The sequence below is a fragment of the Sitodiplosis mosellana genome, unplaced genomic scaffold (genome assembly GCF_009176505.1).
Source record: "Sitodiplosis mosellana isolate CC-2019 unplaced genomic scaffold, AAFC_SMos_1.0 Smas_scaffold_47, whole genome shotgun sequence".
Taxonomy (NCBI): Eukaryota; Metazoa; Arthropoda; class Insecta; order Diptera; family Cecidomyiidae; genus Sitodiplosis; species Sitodiplosis mosellana.
In genome coordinates, this window is record NW_022595289.1 from 1047899 (window position 1) to 1073720 (window position 25822).

Below are 25822 nucleotides of genomic sequence, written 5' to 3' on the forward strand. Positions count from 1 at the left end.
ATTTTAAAACCAAACTTTGATTAAAGTAGCAGAGTGTACCTGTACTTTGTACTTATTATTTATCAGCTGTCAAATAGCTACTGACGTCTTTTCTGTCAGTCCAGTAGTATCTGTATTTACAAAACGACATATTTACCAAATTTCCAAACAAACCGTGCACAAAATAAATGGAAAGTCAACGTTCTCGAGTGGTTCATCTGTATAAGACCGTAATTTTAACTACAAATTAGTCAAGTATCATAATACTACCATGTGTTTTTTCTTGTATTCCAATCATTTCAGCTTCAATATCTTGGTCGAGAATATCCCGGTGGGTCTCAAAAGTTTCGACAGAAGTGTCATGATATTTTTCTGCGGAATAGCAAAGAAACCGATCCGAAAAAAATAGAATCAATGATTGAACATGGAAAATTCATTGTCAAAGAACTGGAGGCACTTTATTCTCTGCGCAAGTATCGTGCAATGAAAAAACGGTACTACGATGATAAATCATAATTAACACTCTAAATGGAGAGAGATTGAGAGAAAGAAAAAAATGCACACATCTAAATACTTTATCTTTGAAATAATTTATTGTTTCTAGGACATAGGTTTTATTAATAAATTTATGTTTTCAATACTTCACTATATGTATCTCTTTGTTATTTGTTCTGTTTGAATTTTTCGAAAAATTGATTCTACAGAATATAATATATGTATATATATAAGGTGAATATTCATTATACTTTAATTTATATATGTTATAGCAATAAAATGTATTCTCTCGCAGTGAAAATAGGATTGGTTTTACATATTTTCGAATTCAATCAGGTTCATTGTAAAGTTTTTCGATCAACAAAACTTGAAGAACATCTCGGTTTTCTTAAAATTGCGATACACTCCTTTTTACAGTGCGAGAATTTACATTTTACGTTCTTTTTCTTCTTGTTTAGCAATATTTAACGAACGCACCAGTTATCATGATATATATATATATATGTAGATTGTAGATATTAGAGAGTAATATTTAGTTTTAAAATTCTCACTGACTGTTTATTTCTGAGTAAGGGTTTTTGGTTGCTGTTGTTGTTATTTCTTTTCTTGGTTGGGCTCCCTTTCTTCTTCAAATTTCTTGTCAATAGTTTACACATATTTAGATAAACAATCTACAGACAATTTAACAAATTAATAATTCATATTATATTATAAACATTTTTAAATAAAATTTTATTGTTTTCACCATCTTCGTTTCTTCTTTTTTTCTTTCTCTCAACAATTTGTGAAATATAATTTATTTAAAATATATGTTCTCTATATATGATCTATTTTTTGTTGTTAGAGTCAAAACGTCGTTACTTTGTTCAAATTGTTAGTTGATTGACAAATTTTCTCGCATTAGTCATGCTAATATTTTGTGTGTCTATTTGGGTTAGCGTTTGAAAATGAAATATTCCCTGAAGCACTATTATTGAAGCAAAGAATTGGGTGAAATTCTTTGGAATGCAAATTGCAGGTCAAACAACAAATCAAACGCTTTCCTTCATTGCCCTATGCTGTGAATGATCTGATGTCAGAAAACGTTATGAAATTTTGAAATTTTAATATGTTTTTTTTTCTTGTTTAGGTGCTATAATTCTTTTTCAAAGTTTAGTATATTTTTTTATGAAAAACTCGTAAATTGAAAACGGTAGTTTATTTATTCTTCAATGAGAAACTTTGTATGGGAACCTTCAAAAATTCTTCCGTTTACTAGACTTTGAGTGTAAAATATACATGCAGTTTCAATTGGACATCAATCGAATAATTGGAGTTAACTTCACCTTGAGCAGTAGAACGAATGTTCATGCGGAAACGTTCATTTCTGACAGCGTTCTGTGGTTACATGAATTTGTTTTTGTTTAGTATTTATTGATACACACTACCCTTAGGCCCAGTGCTTTAAATAAGTAACAGATCATTTCCGAAATTAGATGAAAAAAAACAGACTAAGATTTAAAGGTGAAATAGAAGCTTCGTGCTTGAATCATTTTTGATGATTATTATTGTTCTGGTTTTCTTTATTGCTTCACATTAAACGTATATTTTATTTGAATGTTTGAAATTCGTTGAAATGGATATATGAATCAGTAAGAATAATCTTGACCTGCAAAATTGAGTGAAAATAAATGTGAAACATAGAGTTTTTTTTATATGGACTTTACGACAACAACTCCATATAAAAAAAAACTCTATGTTTCACATTTATTTCTACTCAATTTGACAGGTCAAGATTATTCTTACCTATTCACATGAATTGTTTCCTCCAGAGATTGAATAAATACATGTGATGTTTATGAAGTTATAAGACGTATAGGCAATACTGCCGAAGTCCCAAGCTCTTCAAAAATCAAATAAATAACAAATGAAATAGAATCTAACTGCTTTCCATTGTATCATTTGTATTTGGAACTTTTTATGTGATTGACGATAACGTTGAAATGACCAATCATACAAGAGAAAATGCACATTGCTGTGCAAATACATAACTGTCCGTTTGGTGGATTTTCTGTGCGATTTGTTTTTGGCCAAATTCAATTTTACATTAAAAAAAACATTGAATATATTCAGCAGCATTGTTCAAAATTTAAGGGTTAATGCCATTCAACGATTTGGGTGGCCGAGCTGTTTATGAGAACGAATAAATTTTGCGAAAGCATCTTGGTGATTTTATCTAACTAACAAACAAAACAAAGTGAATCAAAGTGCCACGATTAAGCAATCATTATTTTGTCCATATTCTCACTAACATTGTGCTATATTGCATATAGCAGGATTTCTTTTCTTATAATACGTGTCTTTGATTATCCATTTTCAAGACGGTTTACATCAACTGCAATATAATTTACATAATCAAATTTTACATATATATGTTTTCATGATATGAGAAATGTGGTGTATGTGTGTGTGTGGTGTGTGATTGATTTACTGTGCTTCAACTGTTCAGTTTATTTGTAGTGCTCTTTTCTGTATAGATTATTGCCACGTTTATATATTTTTTTACTTTTTAAACAGATTTTTACAGCCATTCCGATAAATATTTTTTTCGGGAATTCGGGCTGAATATCTGAAAATACATTAAGCACAGAATGTTATCGATATTTTCATCATTTCAAGTATAAGCAAATGTGGCTGAATCATACAAATCATATACAATCGTACAAACTCTTAGACCGATTTTAATGAATGGGCTGGATTGAATAATGAATGCATTCGAAAGGAAGACACGAAACAATGCATTCAATGCTCCAATTTCGTAAGAGCGACATTCATTTCGTTTGGTCACAGAAATTGATTTTAGGATTTACAAACGAAATAATTTTGACAAATATTGAGCCTGTTCTTTTATGGTTAAAATGACGCTTCATGCACCTGAGCTAGCAAATTCATCTCAGCTCAGGCCTACCTGTTTGTATGACAGAAAATCAATATTTTTGTTTCTGTCCTTCATTTTTTTCATAATTAGCTTCTATATGGAGGAGAATAGCTGCAATAACTATCTCCTTTGGACATGTGCAGGTGTATCAATACTGTTTTTCAGAACATCAAGTCATGCCTATAGTTTATAAAATTTTCATTTCAAGATTCGTTCAACATCTTCAACCGGTTATTCTTATACATTCAAAATGCTTGTTTATTTGTTTCGGTGTGATTTTGTGTGCCTAATTTGTTTTTTTTTATTTAAATTTTAGATACTATTATTGTTCATATAATTTTTCTTTCACAAATCGTTGGATGATTAGTCTAATTCATGGCTGCCACTACATACATTGTACTTTGAAATTGATCTGTACTCTGTAATGGTGGTTGCCTTCATTAATTCACACAGTGAAAATTCCCAAAGCCGTTATACAAGTGTCACGTATCTTCTTCAAAACAATGTTCTGTTGAAGTTTGTATTCAATATAAACGAGATCTTCAATAAAACACACTTGTATAATAACTTCAATTTTCTGTGTGCCATCAGTAAATTTTACCAAATATTCGCAATAGTGTCATTAGCACTTATTAGTCAATCTTTTTTGAACTGAAAACAGGAATCGCAATTTTATTGTTAAATAGGTTGTTCGCCGTTCTCAGTCGTCAATAGCACATCTAAATAAAATTCTTTTTCGAATTTTGCAGATTCAATTTACGATTTATACGCTGTACTTTTCACGTTTGATAAGTGATAGTATTCGTCAATGTTTTCGAATCATACTAGACGTAGACCTGTTGGGGACAATTTTATTGTTGTCTTAACAAACGATAAATCGATGGAACATTTTTTAAATGTACACGTACAGAGTGCATACAAAAGATGGTAGATGGTAATTTATGATCATTTTAAAGCACATGAAAGGTTATTAACGATAAACCATAAACGAAATTTTCAATGAAAGGAAACCTTTGGTCCTGATATCTACTGAAATTTGTGGATATCAAACAATTTTGCACGAGCAAATTAAAACGGTAGTGTTTTTAAAATGCAGTAAAATGAATTTGAGTGAGTTTGAAATTAAATATTTCACCGAAAGTGTAGATTGAACAGAATGTTTCTCTATCTTATGAATTAAAAACAATGAGTATTTTTTATCAATTTTTCTTTGAATAGTTAACCTCACACAATATTCGTAACAAGATTTGAAGTTGACAGAAAGTTCAAGGGATGTGTTTGCGTAGGGCTGAAGTAAATAAGTGTGTTTAAATTTGAATGTTTTGCTGCTATGTAATCGTAATGTTTCAATTTAAATACAGATTGCAGGTTTTGTTATCATTAACTCATTTTTAATGGTATTTCGAGCTCTTTGTATTTCGAACAACGTTCAGTAAAATATGGATTAAATAATTATATACATTCATGTTTTATACTTCTGCACGTAGTATGTTCTTTTTTGTTTTGTTTTGTTTTGTTTTGTTTTAGCGGTTAGATTTAGTAACTGTGAATGTCGGAAAACTTTCTACTGATCTTGAGGATTGGGATTCGGCTAAATTATTGTGCATATACATTGTTGAAAAAACCAACTAATCTCTGTAAAGTTATAATTAAAAAATAACCATTAAAATGTAAATAATAACAAATATGTAGCTTGTAGACGCTAAACTAGTTTTGAAGGGAGTACAATTTTGTATTCAATATTTATTTTAGCTTATCTATGATTAGATGAAGTTTGCAGTCGATTCCATGTTGCAAATAAAAGATCAAGTTGTTGAACGGTATAACTTTCAATGGATTCACGATTAAAATTTGAAACATTTTGGGCAAATGCAACTGCTGAGGTTTTGAGTAATATTTGTTCTTTTCAAATTGCCATTGAAAATGTGTGCAAACATTGACTGGAATCGATAAAATATATATATCAATTTTTACACATGTTATTCGAAATTTCCTCGAGAGAGAGAATAAGGTGGTGCCAATGCGGCCAAGTCATCCATATGTCTACTGTTTTATATTACTGAATGTAACAACGACAAATTATTTTTTACTCACGTTGTTGGCTTACAGTTTCATTTAAGCAATGAAGTCTCGGTTAGTAGCTTAATCTTTCTTCTCGCCATCTTCTGGATCTTTGAGTGTGTGCCATTGCGCAATTGGACGACGTGGAGATGCCAGCATATCAGACCAGTGGCGGAGTTCAGTGCCTTGTGCACTGTAGCCTAAAACGACTTTGCCGATAGGCTCAGATGTGCCAATACGATCGTAATCAACAACAGTAACTACAAGCTGTACTTTCTGGAGAATTGAAAAACAAAAATAATTTAGAGAATAAATGAGATCAACAATCGCTGATAGCCTACTGATTTTTGAACCGAAAAGTACCGAATAAAACTATAAATCACCGATATTTTAAGCTTGTCTTGGGTCAATGACATTGGCGCAATTGACAAGAAAATTTTAAAATGCTCGGTAACTTATAGATCTATAGAGACTATGAATGAAATATTAAATAAAGCGTGAATAGCTTGACATCTAAAACTGAAACTAATTCTGGTTCTACATATGCATATATTGTTATGAAGGTGCCCAAACAAATATAAAGGGTGTGAATAAAATTAGCCTAACAAATTAAGATACTGATTTGGATTATTCAGAATCCGTTTATGTATAAACGCATTATCATTTTTTGAAAATAATAAACATAAACCCATCACTTGCTTTCAAATATGAGACATTGAATTTAAATTTTTTAAATTCAAATTACGAATGGAATATAAAAACGTCTGAAAACGTGAAGGAAATTCAGAATTAGTTATTCAGTGCAAAATAACTTATAAAAAACGGTTTGCAAACAAAACCAATATAGTTTTCTCCGAGAACAAAACAAAGATGATATTTATGTAACATCATTGGACTTTATATTGCCTCCGTTTTTATAGCATTTATCGCTGCGCGGGCAGAAAATATGGAAAAACAAAGAAATTCATGGATATTAGTTAGAGATGGACATAGTAAATAGAAAGCATGGAGATATGTATTTTTCTTCAAAATTAAAAAAAAAACTGTTTTTTTCTCTTTCAATTTGTTAAATCATCCACAGCAGTTCTAAAAAGAAGCCGCATGAAAACTGGGATGAACTTTCAATTGACACCCATAGAACAAAAGAACAACTTATGAGCTCTTTATCCATAACTGTGACGGAAAAAAACTTAGAGCAAAAAAGAGACAAATGAAGTCGCGAGCAAAAGTGACACAACACAGCATTGAGCGGGAAAGACGTTTTTTGCATTTTCCTCGCTACTAAAAAGAGATAGCGAATAAGTGTCGTCGGCTATTTGTAGTTCTTTTTATTTTCTAAAATAATGCCGAAGCGAGTTCAGGGACATTACAATAAATTTCTTGTGCCGAAGACACCTAGTCGTTATCTATTTCAAGTCGCGAGGAAAATGCAAAAAACGTCTTTTCCGCTCAATGCTGAGTTGTGTCACTTTTGCTCGCGACTTCATTTGTCTCTTTTTTGCTTTAATCTTTTTTCCGTCTCAGTTATGGATGAAGAACTCATAAGTTGTTCTCTTGTTCTATGGGTGTCAATTATATGTATATCTATTGATTTGAGAGAAAATTGATACCATTTGACTATATTTTGTTTTTGCTCTCAAAAAATATTTATCTCATTTCGTTTTTAAAATCAGAATCTCATATATGAAATTATTTCATTGGATTATGTTCATGAATGGATGCATTAAACTATATTTATAAGAAAATGAGTACATAGTCGTTAATCTGTGGATGTTTCTTCGAAACATACTTAATCAAACATCACATCTGTAAATATGTTACGAGAAACTGACTAGACTAAACCAGACTAGTTTGTATATTTCAAACTAGATGTGAAATATCAGAACTCAGCTTTATTTAGTAAAACACTTTGATGACTAGCTACAGTAAATTGGGGCAACGAATTTTTTTCCAAAGTCTCACCAAGTACTCTATTATTTAAAGTAGAGTTCGATATTTCTATAACTCAAATGACTTTAGAACATGTGCATTTTGGTGTACTAAATAATGATGTAAAATTACTATTTCTCAACAACTACAAAAATGCTTTGTTTTATTTACAAAAAGTGTAGACCAATTTAAGTTAGGCAAAAAAAATCGAATTTTCAATCTGAAACTTGACGAATTGAATTATTTTATAAATATCAAAATATATATTGTTCAAACCATTATTTAATGCTGATGTTAAATGGAAATGCAACTATATCTTCAATGGGAGAGTGTTCATGTACTCTTCAGAACGAACGTATTAAAATTCGTGTTATAAATCGAAATGAACCAACTTCAACACCAGAAAGTATCAAGGAAAGAGCCTTGAAATTGCTGCATATCGATCTATTGTCAGACATTTGAAAATGGGAACAGCCTGCATATCTTTGAATTTTAATAGTCATCCTCAAGACCACAACATTTAAACGAAGCGCTTTATATATGGTGAATACGGTGATAAGACCACAAATCAATCACTTCTTTTTTGAGAAAGAGCAGTGTGCATTTGAATGAATACACACACGCACCAGAATAAGAAACTTTTAGATATAATAATTTGAATACACTTTAGAGTATATTCCTTTTGGTTTTATAAAAAAAATATTATTTTGAAAATGAGATATCAGTGAGCAAGCGGGACAAAAGTCCATCTAAAATTGTTGTAATAAAAGCGTATATCATACAAAATTTCGTAGTTATAGAAACATTTGGTGATGCAAATAGTATTTTCCTTGCTCACTTTAAAATCCTGCCATCTTTAACTTTTCTTAATGAATGTGTGTATATTTTCAAACTTCGTCGTTATCAAATGTTTTTTTCTGTATTTTGTGATTGATTTATGAAGTTATATGTTTGAAATTTCTTTAATTTACGTTAACCTTGTCTTTTGGGACATATCTTTATTAGTTGATATGAATGGATATTGGTGCACTATAAAGTTTAAACAGTTGATTAAAAGATGTGACGTATTTAATTTGATTGTATTAAATACTAGTAAACGAAAATGTAGTATATTCAATCCCTTCCAATAATACCTCCCAGGGAGCGCGTTAAAAGTATTAAGTTATACCTATCGATTGAAAATAAACTTTTTTTTCCTTTCGTCATGTATTAGAATTGGCCCTATGTTGTCGATGTTACCACGTCAAATTGGTTAAAATCAACTCTATACACTTGGTGACAGTTGTCAGATAAATGAAATAAGTTTTTTTTTCATAAATTAAAAAAGTTGAGTTTTGTGTTGTGAATGGAAATTATCTCCAATTTTTAAACGTGTTTTTGGACGTTTAAAATCTACATATCTGTTTGACTAAAATATCAGATCAGTTTGTGGATTGTACTACATAATTTTGCAACAAAAAAATCCAGAACAAAAAAATAATTCATAAACATTTCAACATTCTTTACGCCAATCTAATTGTAAAAGAACGAAACCAAATTAATCAACACAAATAATAACGGGGACTTGACACTACTTATTTGTCATAACATCGTGAATATAACTTTTGGAGCCATATAAGAATTGCCATGGAAATGGGCAGAACTCCTTCAGAACTGGTCAAAGCATATTAGACGGCGACAAACTCCAAAAGCTACTATACTTCGAATTATGACCGATAGAGTTGTGATAATATCCCAATAAACTAACATTTAAAGCAATTTACCTATGTCAATTCGTACGAATGCCGAATATGATTATAGGAGACATAGTCCGCGGAAACACTTTGTATGTACATCTTTGCATTACAAAACAATCAATAATATTGGGGATTTTACACGCTTTGCAAGAGTATTGCAAAGGGCATGTAAACAAGAAGTGACTTTGAAACAAAGTACGTGTATTACTAGTGGGTTTATCTCACATAAAGATAACACAACAAACAGAAAACACAGAACAACAAAAAAAGAGAACATAAACTCTAACGCATTACGCAGTGGATGTTTTTTTTTGTTCTTAAATACTTTAGGATAGTACAATACATTCTCGCATACTTGTATTTGTTCAAATGGAACTTCGAATGAGAACGATTCATTGTAGTATGGATTCAGGGTGCATTTTTTGATACTTGTCTTCTTTTTCTTCAAGCGTTTACCGTTTTGCATCAATGCTATCTTGACATAAGGATCTGTGAAAAGTTGATATGATTGATTCGTTCAAAAATATATTCATTAATGATAACAGTTATGCCAATATTTAATATATTTATGGAACGTCGTGCTCTCATCAACACAATGAGACACCGTTTATCAATCCAATAAAATCCAAGTTGATTGAAAGCGCAATCTTCAATAGTAGCTTGTTGGTGATATGAAATATTGAACCAGGTGTTGAGAAAATTGCCTTTTCAATCATTGTACGAAAATATAAACATTATTATACGAAAGAATGGTTAAAAAGACATAGAAGGAGAGAGAGAGAGCAAACCAATTTCTTTTAAAAATGCCATCGCGACCAGACGTGTGAAGGGGGGTTCCGGTTTTACCCCCATCTAGGATTTGAAAATGGAGACCCCCTTCGAGCGGTTTTGACTGTTTTACACTAGATAGAATCGATTTTCAAAAGTGAGGACCTTTTTTTTAGGTCTTCACTTTTTTTCGACACCCATTGACACAATTTTTGGACCGCCATCTGCCAAAAAATTTTACCCCCTCTAGGATTTTTGACCTTGCACACGTCTGATCGCGACACATCATAACGTTTATATGAAATTCATAAATTTCATTGAAGTTATTTCCAAAGGATAAGAAAAAACAACAAATGTAAAATGGAAATAGCCCTGATTTTTGTTACCAGATAATCCGCCGACATCCATTTTCTTCAAATTTTTAGCTTCCAAAATAACAACTGTAAGTTTTCCAGCTGTAGGTACATAACGCAGTGAGAAGCAGATGTCTCCCAACTGTTCCTGTGGTTTCCAAAAAAATCAAAGGTAAAAAAATGAATAAATTAGCATTCCAATAAAAAGTTACAACGGTTATGATATGAATCGAAATATGTTTTGTTACTACATTTCATTTTTTAACCGAATATATTTTCTTCATATTTTAAACGATGGCATCGCATTAATCGTCTGAGACGGTAATTTTTTATGCACCAGAATGATGAAGCTACTGTAGAAATCGAAAAAAAACAAGAAATCCTGGGAATCCAAAATGCTTCAAAACTTCCAAATCAGAAGTCATAACATGTAAATCGCCGCAAAACACTTTATCATATTTAGTTCGTATTTCAACGAAATTTTTTGAGTACAATTAAATGAATACTCATATCTTCGTTTGTGTAGAAGTTTTCAAGCAAAATTAATTTTAAAGTGATAAAATGGCTATTCGATTTCTAGTTTATTTTCGGGGGCAAAATTTTCAATTTCCCATTTCTTCATGTGTTGATTGATTGTTTAAAAAATTAAGATATGTTTGAAATTCGAAAAAAATAGATGTTCAGGATATCGCGAGGGGCAAATCACTCAAAATAGTAATTGCAAAATTTAGCAGTAATTGCACGAGAAAAAAGTAATTGCATAGGTAATTGTTACGAAAAAAGTAGTTGCGAAAGTAATTGTTGATCAGCAATTACTACATTTTTCTTGCAATTACCAATGCAATTACTTCTTTTTAATGCAATTACTTTTGAGTGATCTGCCCCTCGGGTTATCGTTGTGTTCAATTTCCTTTGTTTCATTCCCAATATTACAATTTTAACCCTCTAGTGCATTATTTTTCCCAGGGCTGGGAGCACTGGTTGATTTATGACCACAGATAATTGAAAAAATATTTATAATCCTGTATTCCTCATGGTTTAGTCAAGAAATGCGATTGACGTAAATGAGAGAACAATCAAATCCATTGTTTAAAAGTGTCAAAAATGTGTCTAATTTTGAAAGGAAATAATCTATTATATCAAATTTTTGTTTTTGCGCACATTCTTGTTTATAACACGACAACCGCTTGATGTAGACGAATAGTGCACAGACAAAATTATGGAGGACACATCGAAAAATAAAAATGACTTTTGAAGCAATGTGATTGATGAGCGTTCAAATGTTGCCCATCTAAAAGCGGTTGTATGCACTAGAGGGTTAAGAATATTTTAATCCATGTTATCGATTTGAATATAAAGGGTGTTTCAACAGGCACGCGAAAAGTTTTTCAATAGGGAATCCAAGATGGCTGACCGGAACTGTCAAACTGAACTGTCATTTGAAAGCCCCAGTCAATGACAAATTTTGCCACATCAACATTACCAAAATATCAGCGCGTTCAAATCGTGGAATCCTTCATTTCAATGGGTCTATTTTTCAATTTCAAAAAAATCAAAATATCAAGAGCCTGGTGCGAAAAAAGTATACTTTTTCGCGTAGCGCGAATAAAGCCGCGAATAAAGCGATCCGCCCAATTTCATTGTAACAAGTGGTACATTTCTGTTAGAGTATTGTGGGAAGATGTTAATTTTATGAATTTTTGCAGTGCACAAGAAAAAAAGTTGTTTGTACATTGGGCTCTTGGTCTATTCGCTTCAACAACAAAAGCAAAATTCCGCGCCGACTTTGGCCAATTTTGCAAAAATGGCGTTGACAATTATTGGGTTTTATACTCTCAAATGGCAGCTGGGGGCATTAATTGTATAGACAACTCGATTTAACGATGATATGTACTTGAAAGATCGTCAAAAAACAACTTAATCTGAATCGAGCTTCCAAAATGTCAGAAAATTTGGGCGCCAAATGCATACACACTCAATTCACAAATTACTCAAAATTTGATCATTTTTTTGGCTGTTCGGTGATAGATTAGTTAACCGCGAGTGCCGTGAATTTTTTTTTTTGTGAAATTTGGCCTCTAAAACAGGCCACAATTAAAATGCGCCATACAGTTATTTGCATGATATTCACTTTAAAACATGTTTGTAATGGACCGAACTACAACATCCAATGAAGGTTTGAGCAATTCCAATCGAATTTGTGTGTTTTATTTAACAATATCTTTTTGCGAACTTGTTGAAACACCCTTTAAATATTTGTCAATTGAAGATACACCACGGATGTAGTACATTATAGTAAAATTCGATGAATTTTGATTTTTAATTACGCCATGAGAGAATTGATAACTCTCAGCTGAATTTGGAACAAACATATTGGTTTTTTCTTGTCAAAATGAATGAACTCTTTAATAAATCAATAGAATAAGTTGTTGGAATTTGTTTTCGCCAATAGTGAATTCGAGTTGAGCCTATTACAATAAATAAAGTTATGTCAATCAGAATGAAAATAGATGGATAAAAAGAAAACGGCTTGAATTAATTTATGTCATTTATATGGTAGTGGTTCTTGAAACACATCCAAAATTATTTTTTTTCTAATTTTTGTCCATTATGGATTGGCTTCGATGAAATTCAAATAAACACAAGATAAAATGCGAAAGCAGTGCTTAAGTGAAAGTTCTGTTCAGCAACTTTGAACATTAAAACAAACTGTTGTAAAAACTGCTGAAAAAATCAACGATTTCATGAAAAGGGTGTAGATTGAAGAATTGATTTCAAGAAATTCAAACAAGATAGGATAGACTATTAAATTAATATGCATACTGTGTATCAAATTTTCTGCTCACTAAATACATTTTGCCATGCAAATTGCATATATTATGATTTTTTTGTTCAATTCCACGTAAACAGAAAATCTTTTATATATTATTTCATATTTTTCACTTTAAATGAAAGTCGTGAGTTGCGAAATTGTATGAAATAAATATGATATACATACAATGCATGTTTGTAGATTGTATTTAATTTTGCCTTACCCAAATTATTAATTATGATGTTAATTTAAAAGAAAAATATTTGCTCAATTGCTAACTGCGGATGGAAATTGAGCATTGATAAAACGGATTGAGTACACTCAACAGTATACTGTGATTTAAGACTTTCGAAACTTTATATTTTATAAATTTGAAATTGATGCCAAATCACGAGTGAAGTACAGTTACGTAGTGAGATATATACGATTTAAATTATTGCGTATGTGAATAAAAATGTGACAACAGGGCATTTTTTAAATCAAAATGGCTATTCTACATTCTTGATATCGTAGCTATATAGCGATTTTCACGATCATTTATAACGACATTTTTGATTCGTAATGATTGCTGACACTTAAAAAAAGCCCTGATGTTTGTTCTATGCTGAAGTGCTGAGCTAAATTTGCTTTGACGAAGTGAAAAGTGAAAATTCATGTGAACGTTTGAGTGAACTTCTCCAGTACTCGATATGAATGGATGAATTTCATTTCAGATTGAATATGAGCCTCATTTTCAATTTTGAAACACTATTGAATCACAAAAATATATCTGAAATAAGAGCGAAATTTATTTTGTGGAATTGTATAGCAAACGACGTTTTAGCTTGAACGAATAGTAAAGTGATATTTTTTAGAAATCGAAGTATTGATCTTCATTTATTCAACTATAAACAGTTCAATTATACTGATTATTGAATGAAGCCTAAATCAATATTCTCAATTCTGAATAGCGTTATGATATAATTTCTGTATTAATGACGGCAAAAGCGGAAAGTTTCATCAAATTTGATTTATGAGGCAAATAAATGAGGTCGCATCAATGAATTTCAATTGCATGATGAATATATTAGTTGGTTCACTTCAAATGAATAAGATTCATTCAAAGCAATGTCATGCAACGGCTTTTTAATCAAAATTTCGTCTGAAAATGATATAGAAACTTGTAATTTAAACCTGGGGAAAATTATTCGTTTCATGTAAATAAATTGGCGAAAACTAAATTGTCTCAAGCTGTAGAACAAAAAAATTTCTAATTTAAATATGAAATCCCGTATTATTTATTTTCCGTATTTCTCCTTCATATATGCACAACAAGAATGTTTTTTGATTTAAATAAAAAACGGAAATTTTGAACAAACTTTTCGAAACATATTCATTGGTTATAGCGAATTTCGAAAAGCTAACCCAAAACATTGTAATAAATATAATGTCTTCATATGTTTTATACAAATATACTTACGTGAATGAGCATTTGGTTTGTAATTTATTTTTGGTTTTTGAAGCGAAGCATGCAAATTTTATCATTAATTTTTTTAAATGATTTTTTTTTGTTCAAATTTTTATGTATTTTTTAGTCGAGGACACAACCATTCACGAGCGTAAGCACAGCAGAGAAAATATATCAGGAAAAAGAGAAAAAAATTTTATCATCAATAAAAATGTAAAAATTCGGTGATCCAATTTTGTTTACTAATTGAAGATAATTTATAAAATATTGAATCCAAGAATTGAAAAAAAAAATGCTTGAAAATGTCAGCTTCTTGAATGAAGATATATGGGGCAAATAATCCCTTCATCCTCGAAACATTTTCTATTTAGTGGTTAGTTGGAAATAATTTCTGTAGTGTGTAAAATAAAGTTCTAAAATTTATAAGTAAAAGTTTTAGTGCATTCCGGACAAATTGAAATAGAAATATTCAAAGTCAAAATGAAAATAAAGTTATTAAATTTGAAACTTGATGAGCTTGTGAAAATGTCTGCAAAATTCATGTATATATGAACGATAGTTTGATATTAAAATTGTGAAAAAAGCACCATATCATTACTATTATCATTAATTGTTATCATAGGGTTGGTGTGTATGTGTGTATGCGTGTATGGTAGTAATTTGTGTGTTTGAATGTGTGTTCAGAATCAAAAATAAAGCTATGGTGTTGCTCTTGAAAACTTATAGGAAATAAATTAATTATGCTGCTGCGCATTTTCCAAGAGTTTACTGTGTTTTGCGACTGTTCGTTAGCATTTTAGAACTGGGTGTTTTTTTTTTTTTGTATGCCTGGTTAATCTGCATAGTTTCGTGTCTATCTGTGTTTGAATTGCTTCACAACTGTTTATGATGAACCAAATAATAACGCAGTTTAAATAGTTCCTAGGGGTTTTACCAAAAATAAAAGCAATAACGGACGTCGTTTTTTTCCCATTTATATTTATAACGTTGCCAAACAACGATATGATTGGAAAATTGTATAAAAAAAAGGATTTCCCTGAAAATTTGTGAAAAAAACACCTACCTGACCACCTTCACCTTCGACGGACTGCAATTCGCGCCATTCTTCGATCGTTTGTGCCAAATCGATCTGACACAATGGCACCTTTACTTCTCCGATCTGGTCGTGTTTCGAGAATCTATCGAAGTCGAAAATTGCAAAAACGAGCGTTTTGTTCATAGCTTCAGCGTAGGGAAGATTCTGTAATAAAACAATGTTTCAATCATCAAAACAACTCATGACCTTTGAGGAAGTCTGATATATATAGGCATGTGTGATTTTGAACACCAACCTTAAAAACGAATGATTCGTTGAAAACTGGATTAAGCGTCTTTCGGTGAACTTTGGTTTCGAATTTCTTCTTCTTATCTGGCAATAGGTAGACTTTAACATACGGATCCGATGTACCTCCCATATCCAGAGCAGGTAACTCTTCAGCTTGTAGAACAGTTACGTTAAGGCTATTGGAATTAAAGTCATACTCCAACTGTGGAATGCGTGTTTTCGATATTACAAAGGAAGTGTAATACGATTGATTCAAAGAGAAAAGAGAAACAAAAATGGAAGGCATTAGAACAATTTTAAATGAATTTAATGCAAAGTCACAACAACACATCTTTCGACATCGACATCAATCATGTATCGGTCCACGTTCGAGCAATATACTTACGTGTGACAAAAATTAAGAATGAAAAAAAGCGTAAAATGAATAGATAGGGAAGAATAGATTGTCATAGTACGTGTAACAAAATTGTAGCAAAGACATTGTCTTCAATTGTTTTGGTGGAAGAATCGACTAACAGATCTAAGATAGAACTGTACATAGCTAAAAGGACCGGTCAACCTTATTACAGCAACAATTTTACTAGGAAACAAGTCACACACAATTATTAGGGAATGAATCCAATAAAAACCTTGTATTGTAATTTGCCCAATTTTTGTTCACTATGTTTACTTTCACCTTCGTCCGGCTCTTCGGCGTTTTCTGTTAATTCTTCCATATCAGGTTGCACCTAAAACATCGCAAAAAGAATTTGTTATAATTGTTTAACCGGTTCGATTACTTTACCTTTTCTTTATACGCTGAGCCAAGCAACTGTACCGATTTAAGATCCACTCCTTTCATGCCCTTCTTGCCATCCTTTCCTCGTCTTTTCCGGAAAAATCGTCGAACGCATAGGAACAGGAGTCCCAATATAAGTATTGTAATGCCTATGAAGATCGCCACCACACCCCATTTGGGTAGTTTTGACATCTCAGCTGCCTTATCAAAGCCCTTGTTAACCTTCTGATCAATCTTTGCATATAACGTTTTGGTCGTCGTTGCGATCTCTGTAGTTGCCTTTTCAAGTTCATTTGCTAAATTGAACAATTGAAATGCTTTAGTATTGCGAAAATGTATTCAAGTTAGCACGAATTAGGTACGTACATGCGGTTGTGCTAGAGTGATTTTTACTATGTCTATTAAAGATATGTGTTTCGTATGTGGGAGTAACGTTGGCTGTCTCGGCAGCATCCACCTCTCTCTTGTACACTCGTCGACTGTACGCCATGGTTGCGTTGAAAAGCTTTAATGTGGAATGGATAGAATAAAAATGAAAACAATTTTTAAAAAATCATGAGAAATTGTTTGAAAATAATACTTTCACAAAAGTGTATGGATTAGAAAAAAGATTTGGTTTGACATAAACTTTTCGAAAGTCTGCAAATCATCGATTATTCACAACACAACTCAGTTTAGTATGGCAAACTTTCCACAATGAAAAATTATACTAGCATTTTCGTTGAAAAAAACAAACAACAATAACAGGCTTACGTAGAATGTTGACGGAAATAATTGAAAATAGTATGATGTCAGATACTGCAATTACTGCAAAATTTCGATTATGTTGATTTATTCTTTTTATTCAAATGTGAAATATACGTATATTGTGTTAAGTACATTGACACGACTTTGAATGGTATGGACACTTTTGTTGGAAAAGGTTACTAGTAATGAAATAGCAAGCATTGCAATGTGAATATTCATATAGATTCTGTGTTGAATCTTTTTTACAAAATTTAGTTGAATCAATCAACCCTTCATCCATTATGTATGGCTTATGCGTATGCTCTTCATGCAAGCTTAGGCTTTTATCATACAATCGCAGTAACATCTTTTTACGTAACAATAAAGAGATGATATATCTTATGGATAATTTGGCTATACATCCAAATGTAGAAAACATAGAGAATTCTGTACTCAATGTACCAAGCAAATATATGGAAAAAGTATAATTAAAACCGGATGAGTGTTTTAAGACGAATGTAAAAACGGAGAAAATTTAATCATTAACTATTCAATAACGTAGAAGAAATGCAATTTCAAAAATAATGGTTTGATATCTTTGTCATTACCTTCTTCTTAGATATATTTAATCAACTACAGAATCTTTAACTTGATGTTTATTTTCACTGTTGATTTATTTTTGTATGAGTTGTTTTATTTTTGTTTGGAACACAACGTTGATGAGAAATTATCCACTTGAAATATTGAAAATTAGTATATTCACGTTAAGAACTAGGACATTTCTTCGTATCACTAAGCTTTTGCGTGACAAATCTTCGAATCTGATTTTTTTCCGTTTAATTCACTAAACCAATTTAAACGAATGGTTCACTGGCATAAGATCACAAGAAAGCACAATTTTTATGTTCCTATTTTTTTATTTATCTACGAAAAACAAAATCACTTTTCTTCCAATCAACCACTCAAAATGGTGGATCTTTGCAGCAGCTCGTATGTGACCAAATAAAATATCGATTTTGAGGTTTCGTTGTGTTTGTGTCTGTGTCTGTGTCTGCGTTAAACAAGTGTGTGTACGTTTACGGCAGAAAATGGCATTCAAATCTTTGAAGAGAACTTACAGACCGTCTGTATATAAATATATGGAGAAAAGGATGCGCATGTGCGATAAATTGGTCTTTGGTGAGCTAACGAAATGTCCAACAATGATGGAGCTGGAAAAGCGACAGTTGCAGTAAAGCTTTACACATTGATGAGCAAAAAGTTTTTCCCAGGTATTCTTTAATATAAAAAAGTATATACATATAAGTTATGAACTAAATCGAATAAATATCAAAGAGTATCATTTTTGTTTCATCTAACATACAACATTTTAGCGAGCAATATGGCTCATCTTATTTAGTTTTCTTCGGTGAAGCATTTGTCTTCCATTCAAAATTATTGTAAATCCGACAAAATTTCAAAGACAACTTAACTATAACAAAAATCACAAAAAATAATGCACCTAAAGCATCTAGATGTAGGTAAGTTGGAGACAGCTGGCGTGATGTTTGTGTGTAGTGTCTTACACCTTCCTTGGCCAATGCCAAATCCTTTGACAAATTCATTGAATTATGGTGAAGGAGACCAGCAATTTCTTTTGCATGTGACTTGAGATTCTTATTGTTCAGGATGTTGGTGAGTTTTTGCTTTAGCGTCTTTTGATTTATTTCATCTGCTCGTATCGTGAAGATGCTCTCCAAAGCTGTATACTTAACGATGGAATGAAGCTAAATATGGATATGAATATGAATAAACGTTTAAAAATTTATAATTTATAATTTACACAACAGTTTATTAATTTAATAAACAATTTTAATTACCTCGTTATTTTGAAACGGTATTATTAGCATTGGAATACCATAGTGAAGTGCTTGCTTTATTGCTACCGTATCATCCTCAGTTATTAACAAGCTGGTATTCTTGTGGGATAAAATTAGTCGGCTGGGTGAATTGTTACAAATAATGAAATTAGAATCGGATGGTAAAATGCCGTCCCATATGCATTTTTGATTCATGTCTCGGAATGTTTCGATCAATTTGTCTTGCGTTTCAATCGGAAGATGTGTGCCAATTCTCACATAAATTACTCCTTGTAATGCACTGTCCAAGACTTCCTGATGACGCAATGGGAAAAATTGTAAGTTAAATCAGTGATTTTCGCAAATGTTAATGCAGTTAATGAACTAATAAATGTGTCTGACATACCTGAACATTATCTGCCAATTTCTCTTCATTTTCCTTTGGATATATCGTGTTCAGAGTCTCCATCTTCGTCTTAAGTTTATTAGTTTTTCAACAGCAACTGTGTGAGTTTGAAAATCAGCGAACGAGTACAACTTGTTAGCGCCAGCACTAAATTCACAATGACTGTGTTAAATTAAATAGATGATTGTTTTATATTACAGAAAGCGTAGACTGTTTATGTCTGGAGGTGATAAGACGACATTTGATTAACAAAATGACATTTGATCGGTGAATGCTCGTCCGTACTGAGCCGAGACACTGCACGTATGCCGGTCATGTGATAACACAGGCCTAATAATATGTATTGAAAAAGTATTTCATGGAAAATATTACTTCACGCATTACACAAAATACAACGGGCTATATGTCAACCAGCATGTGTACTTTCGAACGTTTCGAAAGTCCAGAATACAACAGTCTGGTTTGTTTTTTTTCTTTTCGTGCACGATTTGTATTTTGAACTAGGCGCTAGACGTAAATATCAATACATTTGACGGTCAATGATGAAAAGTTGGCTTTTCGCTGCGTAGCGACTGAAATTGAGGTCATATCAAAAAAAAATTTAATTGGTAATTAACAGTCGTTTGATTCTTGAATTGTTTCAATTTTCAAGATTATGCTGATATCCTTTTCCAATAGATTTCCCAATAAAATTCATAAAAATATATTTTTTTGCTCGTATTCAATCACAGCGGTGCTCTTGTTTAACTTGTTCAGAGTATTTCCGACCAAACTATTGAAATCTATTAAGAAAAGATTAATTATAGATTAATAATTATAGATTGCGCAATGATTTTCTATATAATTCAAACAGTGATTATGGAGCATAGTAGTTTTGCAAACGAAAACAAAATATTTTACATTCCATACATTTGCCATATGAAATATGCGTCTAGAAGGTTTTAAAACCTTACAAGTTTAAATAAAATTGTACGCAGCCATAATTCCAATAAAAACGCAACACATACATCTGTCAAACAAACTGTCATTACTTCCAACTGAATCTTTTGATTAACGCGGATTTGTCTTCGAACAAATATTTTGTTTTTCATCTACTAATAAGAAAATTACTATCTAAAAGGTAAGTTTATATTTAAGCAAAGTCACAACAAAAAGGGATTCCATTGTTTTCTATTTGTGTTTCAATAACAAAATAATGGGCTATTTTGTAATAATACATACGTTTATTTGTTCGGAATTGCTGTGCATAAGTAACAGACAATTGTTGGGAAATCACGTTTGTGTTCAATCTTCATAATTCGATTGGTTTGATTAGCTCCCAAGACTAAGTTTTTTGTTCGGTGCAATATTAGCGCTTCTACCCAATATTATACCCAAAAGTACAATAAATTGATATATTCATTATATTTTACAAATTAGTTCTAGTTAACTTTCTGCTTTTGGTTCTGATCACCATCAAATCGTTGCCAAACTCGTTTCAGTGCATATTTTGTTAGTGCAAACATGGTATAGAGTGTGATTAGAAAAACGAAAGTGATGTCCAAATAAAGGTATGAATACCAAGACACGTTTGGAGCATTAGGCTTGAAGATGGGATAGTTATTTTTGTGGCGAGCAACGAATTCAATCCAATGCATTGATTCTTGCATCGGATCCACTAAGTTGTCACGGAATTGTTGAGAGACTAGATTAACTTGGTCGGTGTATCTCTTTTCGTTCAAAACCATATTCAGTTTTTCGTAAACGGTTTGTACAGATACTTCGTGGAAACTAAGCATTTCAGCAAATCCAGCATCGACACATCGTTTTGCGTTCCTAAATTGATCCGAATAGATGGGTATGAAGACCATTGGTACCGCCCAGTGAACACTCTCCTGAGTTCCGAATATACCTGTTTCGATATAAGCATTCGTTATCGAAATTCACGTGGATAATATATGCATATAATCATTGTTAACTCTTACCTCCATGGGTTAGAAATAGTTTAACATTTTTATGGGCGAGTATATCGTTTTGTGGAAGCCAAGATCGTATCATAACATTCGGTGGCATATTTGGTAGTGTTTCATTCTCGAATTTCCATAGAATTTTTTGTTTCATCAGGCGAAATGTTTCTATAAATGCATGCAGCTTACTTGTTGGCAGATCGACGCTACGTATGCAAGATCCAAAACTAAAGTAAATTACACCATGTTCAGATCCGTTATCGAGGAACTCCTACAAAGCATTTGAATTGAATGATTTGAATATAGTGTTTCTAGTTGCCAACTCACTTGAACATCAGCTGGAAGCGGACTTAGTGGCTTGATATGGATCCCAGCTACATAAGTAAGGCCTGGCATCATTGGCCTCGCGAATGACATGCTTTGATGTGCATTTATTATCCGGAATGAAATGTTTTTCTCGATTTCTAAAATGGATGGCACATTTCCTTTTGGCGAAATTCAACAAAGAATATTCGTTTAGACATTAGCCTCAAGTAGCCAAGGACTGTAATCTTTGATCATTTGTTCTTTTACAAATTGTATGAAAAGTTAATGGATTACAATCAGGCATAGGAAATTAAAATTGAATGCTTAACAACGAAATTCACCATTAAATGCGTGTCCAAAATGTTGGTCTGCCATTTCCTGCATTTTAGCCATGTAGTAATATTTTCGGAAAAAAACATCGGCTAGCCTCCAGAACAGATTTTCGCAACGCTCGAAAAATGTCATATTATCCGTAAATGTGAGAACATGATGCGGCACATAGCTAGGTGTAAGTAGTCCCATTGCATTGTCAAAATAGTCAGCGTGCCCAAGGGTTGCGATAGTGAGCAAGGGGGCGTTAAACAATGGTGCGAACGGAAGCCAACTGTCATGGAAAAACTGTTCAAGTATAACAACATCAAATTGAAGATCTCTTCGATTTATTAACGCTGCTACTTGTTTGTCTCGAATTGCATGTTCTGTGCTCTTAATGCCAACATCCCAAGTCAAAAATAAATTGTTCAGAACACTATCAAACTTCATTCCGAAAAAATCCGATGGTGGAACTAATATTGAGAAGATGAAAAAATTGAATATTTTAAGATGATTGTTCAATGAAAACAAAAGCGAATTAATTAACTCCTTAATAACACACACACGATTGTGTACGGAAATGTCGATAGATATATAGATTGCCTTCACAATATCACACCCATGAATATTATTGCGGTTGTTATGAAACTGCAATGCGTTGTTTCCATTCCCAAATCGGGGTAATTAAAGCAAGCGATAATTTTTATTTTTTCGTCAAATGAAAAAATTAATTACATCGTTAAAATGAACAACTTACAATCTGAAAAATTGTACGGCGGATTGATGATTATTTCTGTATAGTTTGGATGGGGATGGGACCTTCTATAATTCGTGACTGCGGTGACCTATTTCAGAATGCCCAGTATATGTGAAAATTTCAAAAACGTTCATTCCAATACGAGCTACACCGAAATATACTTACATCATGGCCACGCTTAAGAAGTTCTTCAGAAAAATTGTTGAGCCAAAACCAATGGGACGGTGCAGCAAATGGCACCAAATATAATATTTTAAATGCATTGGTCAATGCAAATAATTGGAAAATGATAATTGAGATGGGAAGCCTCTGTAAAGTTACAATATCACATTAATTTTATTACAATAACTCATTTTCGTCAATCTTTCATGTGCATAATTTTTGCTCTCAATGGAAACGTGATAAGGAAGATCAAGCACACTTTCACAGATTTACACACATGTATTTTATCGCTGTGTAACGATCTGCCTTAACCAAATCAATTACAATTACTTGCAAGTTGCAACATTACATTAAACGATTATTTTGACGTATACACTGCCAGCTATTTTCATTCGCAGTATGCATCAGTATGCAGTGTGAAAAAAACCATGAAATTGATTCTAACACAATATTAATGACATCTATTTTGAATTCAAATTTAAATATGAAGTAGTTATATAAGTTTAGGTGTCGATACCATTTTGTTATTGAAAATGCGGCGTATCCAGACAATATTTTTGTTATGAATTTATATATTGTGTAAATATATTAGCGAACAACTTAGAATGAATATAACTTCACACAAACAATATCTCCGATTAACTGATTCGTTTCAGAGCAGCGAAACAGTTTTAAAGTGTTCTTAACTGGTACGTCTGTGGCTACTATTTTCATCAATTTGGTTTCACACATGTACCATATAGTATAACATGTATGAGAAGACGTCGTTGATAAGACAAACGTTCGGCGGATATCACGGATTGCAAAAAAAGAATGCAAGACAAAAGCGAAGGTGCAAAAAATACGAAAGTCGTCTCGCCTAAATACAAATTCGATCATTACGACAATATAATAATACAACAATACTTAAGTATTCTAATTCTGTCGACATTGAAGCGTAGAGATGACGATTTACATATAGAACAAAAAACGTTCGGCTTATGACATATCAATTTGACTATCAGTGGTGCGTGAATATACCAATAATTTCAATCATCAGTCCCAGAATATATGTCAGTGGATTTTTTTCTAAATTTTTCAAAACAAGAATAATCATATGGCAACTTTTCTAGTGGCTTTTATTTCGAGGAAGTGCATTAATATAGATTGATATTGATGTGGCCATGAATGAACGCGCTGCTATACGCTGATATTGTTACGCTGCTTTATGTATATATGTATTTTTATACATGACTATTTCATTTATATTTATATATTTTTAAATGATCAAAGCATAAATAATTGAAAACTCTAAAATTGTGAAGTTTTAATTTTTCACACGATCATGTCGTGTAAGAAAATTATTGCGATCACCTCGGATTTTTTGATCCATTAAAAATCAGTTTTTTTCTTCGGTTTTCTTCGAAAATCTCGAAATCTAGCGTTATTTATGGGTCGTAGGGTAGGTGCGTTGTACACTGTACGCAAAAAACACGGTAAATTTTTTTGCTATGTCACAATGTATAGGGGAGTGTAGAAAAGATTACCTTACGGAAGTAAGGCACCTTGTTACTTTTCCATACCCACCGTGTCAAGGGAAAGTATAGGAATTGGTCCCGAAAACTTTTTTCGCAAAATTGGTTTAGATCATCATAAAAACTCATGAAACGCGTAGAAAACACATTTTGGAGACACTTTTCCGTTCGTGTGCCGTCGTCTTTGTTGGTGTTTGTTAACACGATTACTCAAAAAATAATTGGAATGATCAAAATCTGGAAATGCCAAAAGTGTTGTATCCAAAAAACTTAGTTTAAGTTCGAAGATGAGCCATTTTCGATTTGATCCTTTTCAAGGATTTTCGATTTGGGGTAATTGGCCTCAAGAAAAACCTCGGAAAATTGACACTTTTGTATGTGAGGTACCCGTAAATCGACTACGGTTGGCTTCAAACTTTCGAAGGTTTCATTCTTTGGGAGAAAAATAAGATTCTGAAAGTTTGAAGCTAATCAGAATCGATTTACCTCTCGTACAAAATTTTCGAAATTTTGACTAAAATTACCGATTTTTCGACAATTTTGTCAATTTTTCGCATTTGCAGAAGTTTGATTTTTGCCGAAATTTTCGTTGGATAGTATTATGCGATCAACATGAAACTTTCAGAAACTTATTTTTTCTCCAAAAAATGTAACCTCAGAAAGTTTGAAGCCAATCGGAATCGATTTACGGGTACCTCCCATACAAAGTTTTGAGTCCGTAAAAATACGGTACGGAAGAGTTTGGGATTACGAATGTAATTCTTCTTATTTTATTGATAATTTTGGTTTTGTGATAAAGCGAATCACTTTTTTTTCAACAAATGATTAATTTCATTTCACTTTGCTTTTGAAAAGACCTTCAAGTGTAGTTTTTTTTTCAATTATCATTACATCCGATTATCATCACATCATTTCATGTGCATTTCTATATAAATTTATGTACGTTCTACGTCGCAATTATTTTTATCAGGGAGTAAAACGTGAAAGAATTGGATTCTGCCAAAGAATAGATTATTTAATTTTAATTCTCATCAAAAGCGAAATTCAATAAACTTATTAAATTCAAAATTAGTACGATACGATCTTATTCCGATTTTTTTTTCTTCAAATAGTCTGTTTGATCAATAATTAATGTGTTATCGTACATTTCCATTCAGTGCGTTGACATTGACTAAGATTAAATCACGTTAGTGAGAAATGGAGAGGTCTAATTAAAAAAGTGTATTCATTTTTTTTCAACAGTCCCCATAATAAGT

At 32.0% G+C, this 25822-nt stretch overlaps 3 protein-coding genes across 3 annotated transcripts; 1 reads left to right on the forward strand and 2 right to left on the reverse strand.

Annotated features, from left to right (window-relative positions):
• Positions 1 to 46: 46 nt before the first annotated feature.
• Positions 47 to 629, forward strand: LOC129570223 (electron transfer flavoprotein regulatory factor 1). Its single transcript, XM_055449755.1, has 2 exons — positions 47 to 209; positions 283 to 629. The coding sequence occupies exons 1-2, from the start codon at positions 168 to 170 to the stop codon at positions 493 to 495; spliced, it is 255 nt and encodes an 84-aa protein (XP_055305730.1). The 5' UTR covers positions 47 to 167; the 3' UTR covers positions 496 to 629.
• A 442-nt stretch (positions 630 to 1071) lies between these two features.
• On the reverse strand, positions 1072 to 24240 carry LOC129570245 (uncharacterized). The gene is made up of 19 exons (XM_055449786.1): positions 23570 to 24240; positions 23056 to 23199; positions 22891 to 22978; positions 22163 to 22606; positions 21843 to 22000; positions 21534 to 21786; positions 20994 to 21460; positions 19570 to 19602; positions 19185 to 19478; positions 18891 to 19091; positions 16966 to 17104; positions 16606 to 16895; positions 16451 to 16549; positions 15829 to 16023; positions 15561 to 15737; positions 10272 to 10386; positions 9473 to 9606; positions 5486 to 5728; positions 1072 to 5331 (listed from the first exon to the last, which is right to left on the reverse strand). The coding sequence occupies exons 1-18, from the start codon at positions 23570 to 23572 to the stop codon at positions 5534 to 5536; spliced, it is 3429 nt and encodes a 1142-aa protein (XP_055305761.1). The 5' UTR covers positions 23573 to 24240; the 3' UTR covers positions 1072 to 5331; positions 5486 to 5533.
• LOC129570221 (UDP-glucosyltransferase 2-like) lies at positions 18587 to 20346 on the reverse strand. Its single transcript, XM_055449753.1, has 3 exons — positions 19570 to 20346; positions 19185 to 19478; positions 18587 to 19091 (listed from the first exon to the last, which is right to left on the reverse strand). The coding sequence occupies exons 1-3, from the start codon at positions 19630 to 19632 to the stop codon at positions 18717 to 18719; spliced, it is 732 nt and encodes a 243-aa protein (XP_055305728.1). The 5' UTR covers positions 19633 to 20346; the 3' UTR covers positions 18587 to 18716.
• Positions 24241 to 25822: the final 1582 nt, after the last annotated feature.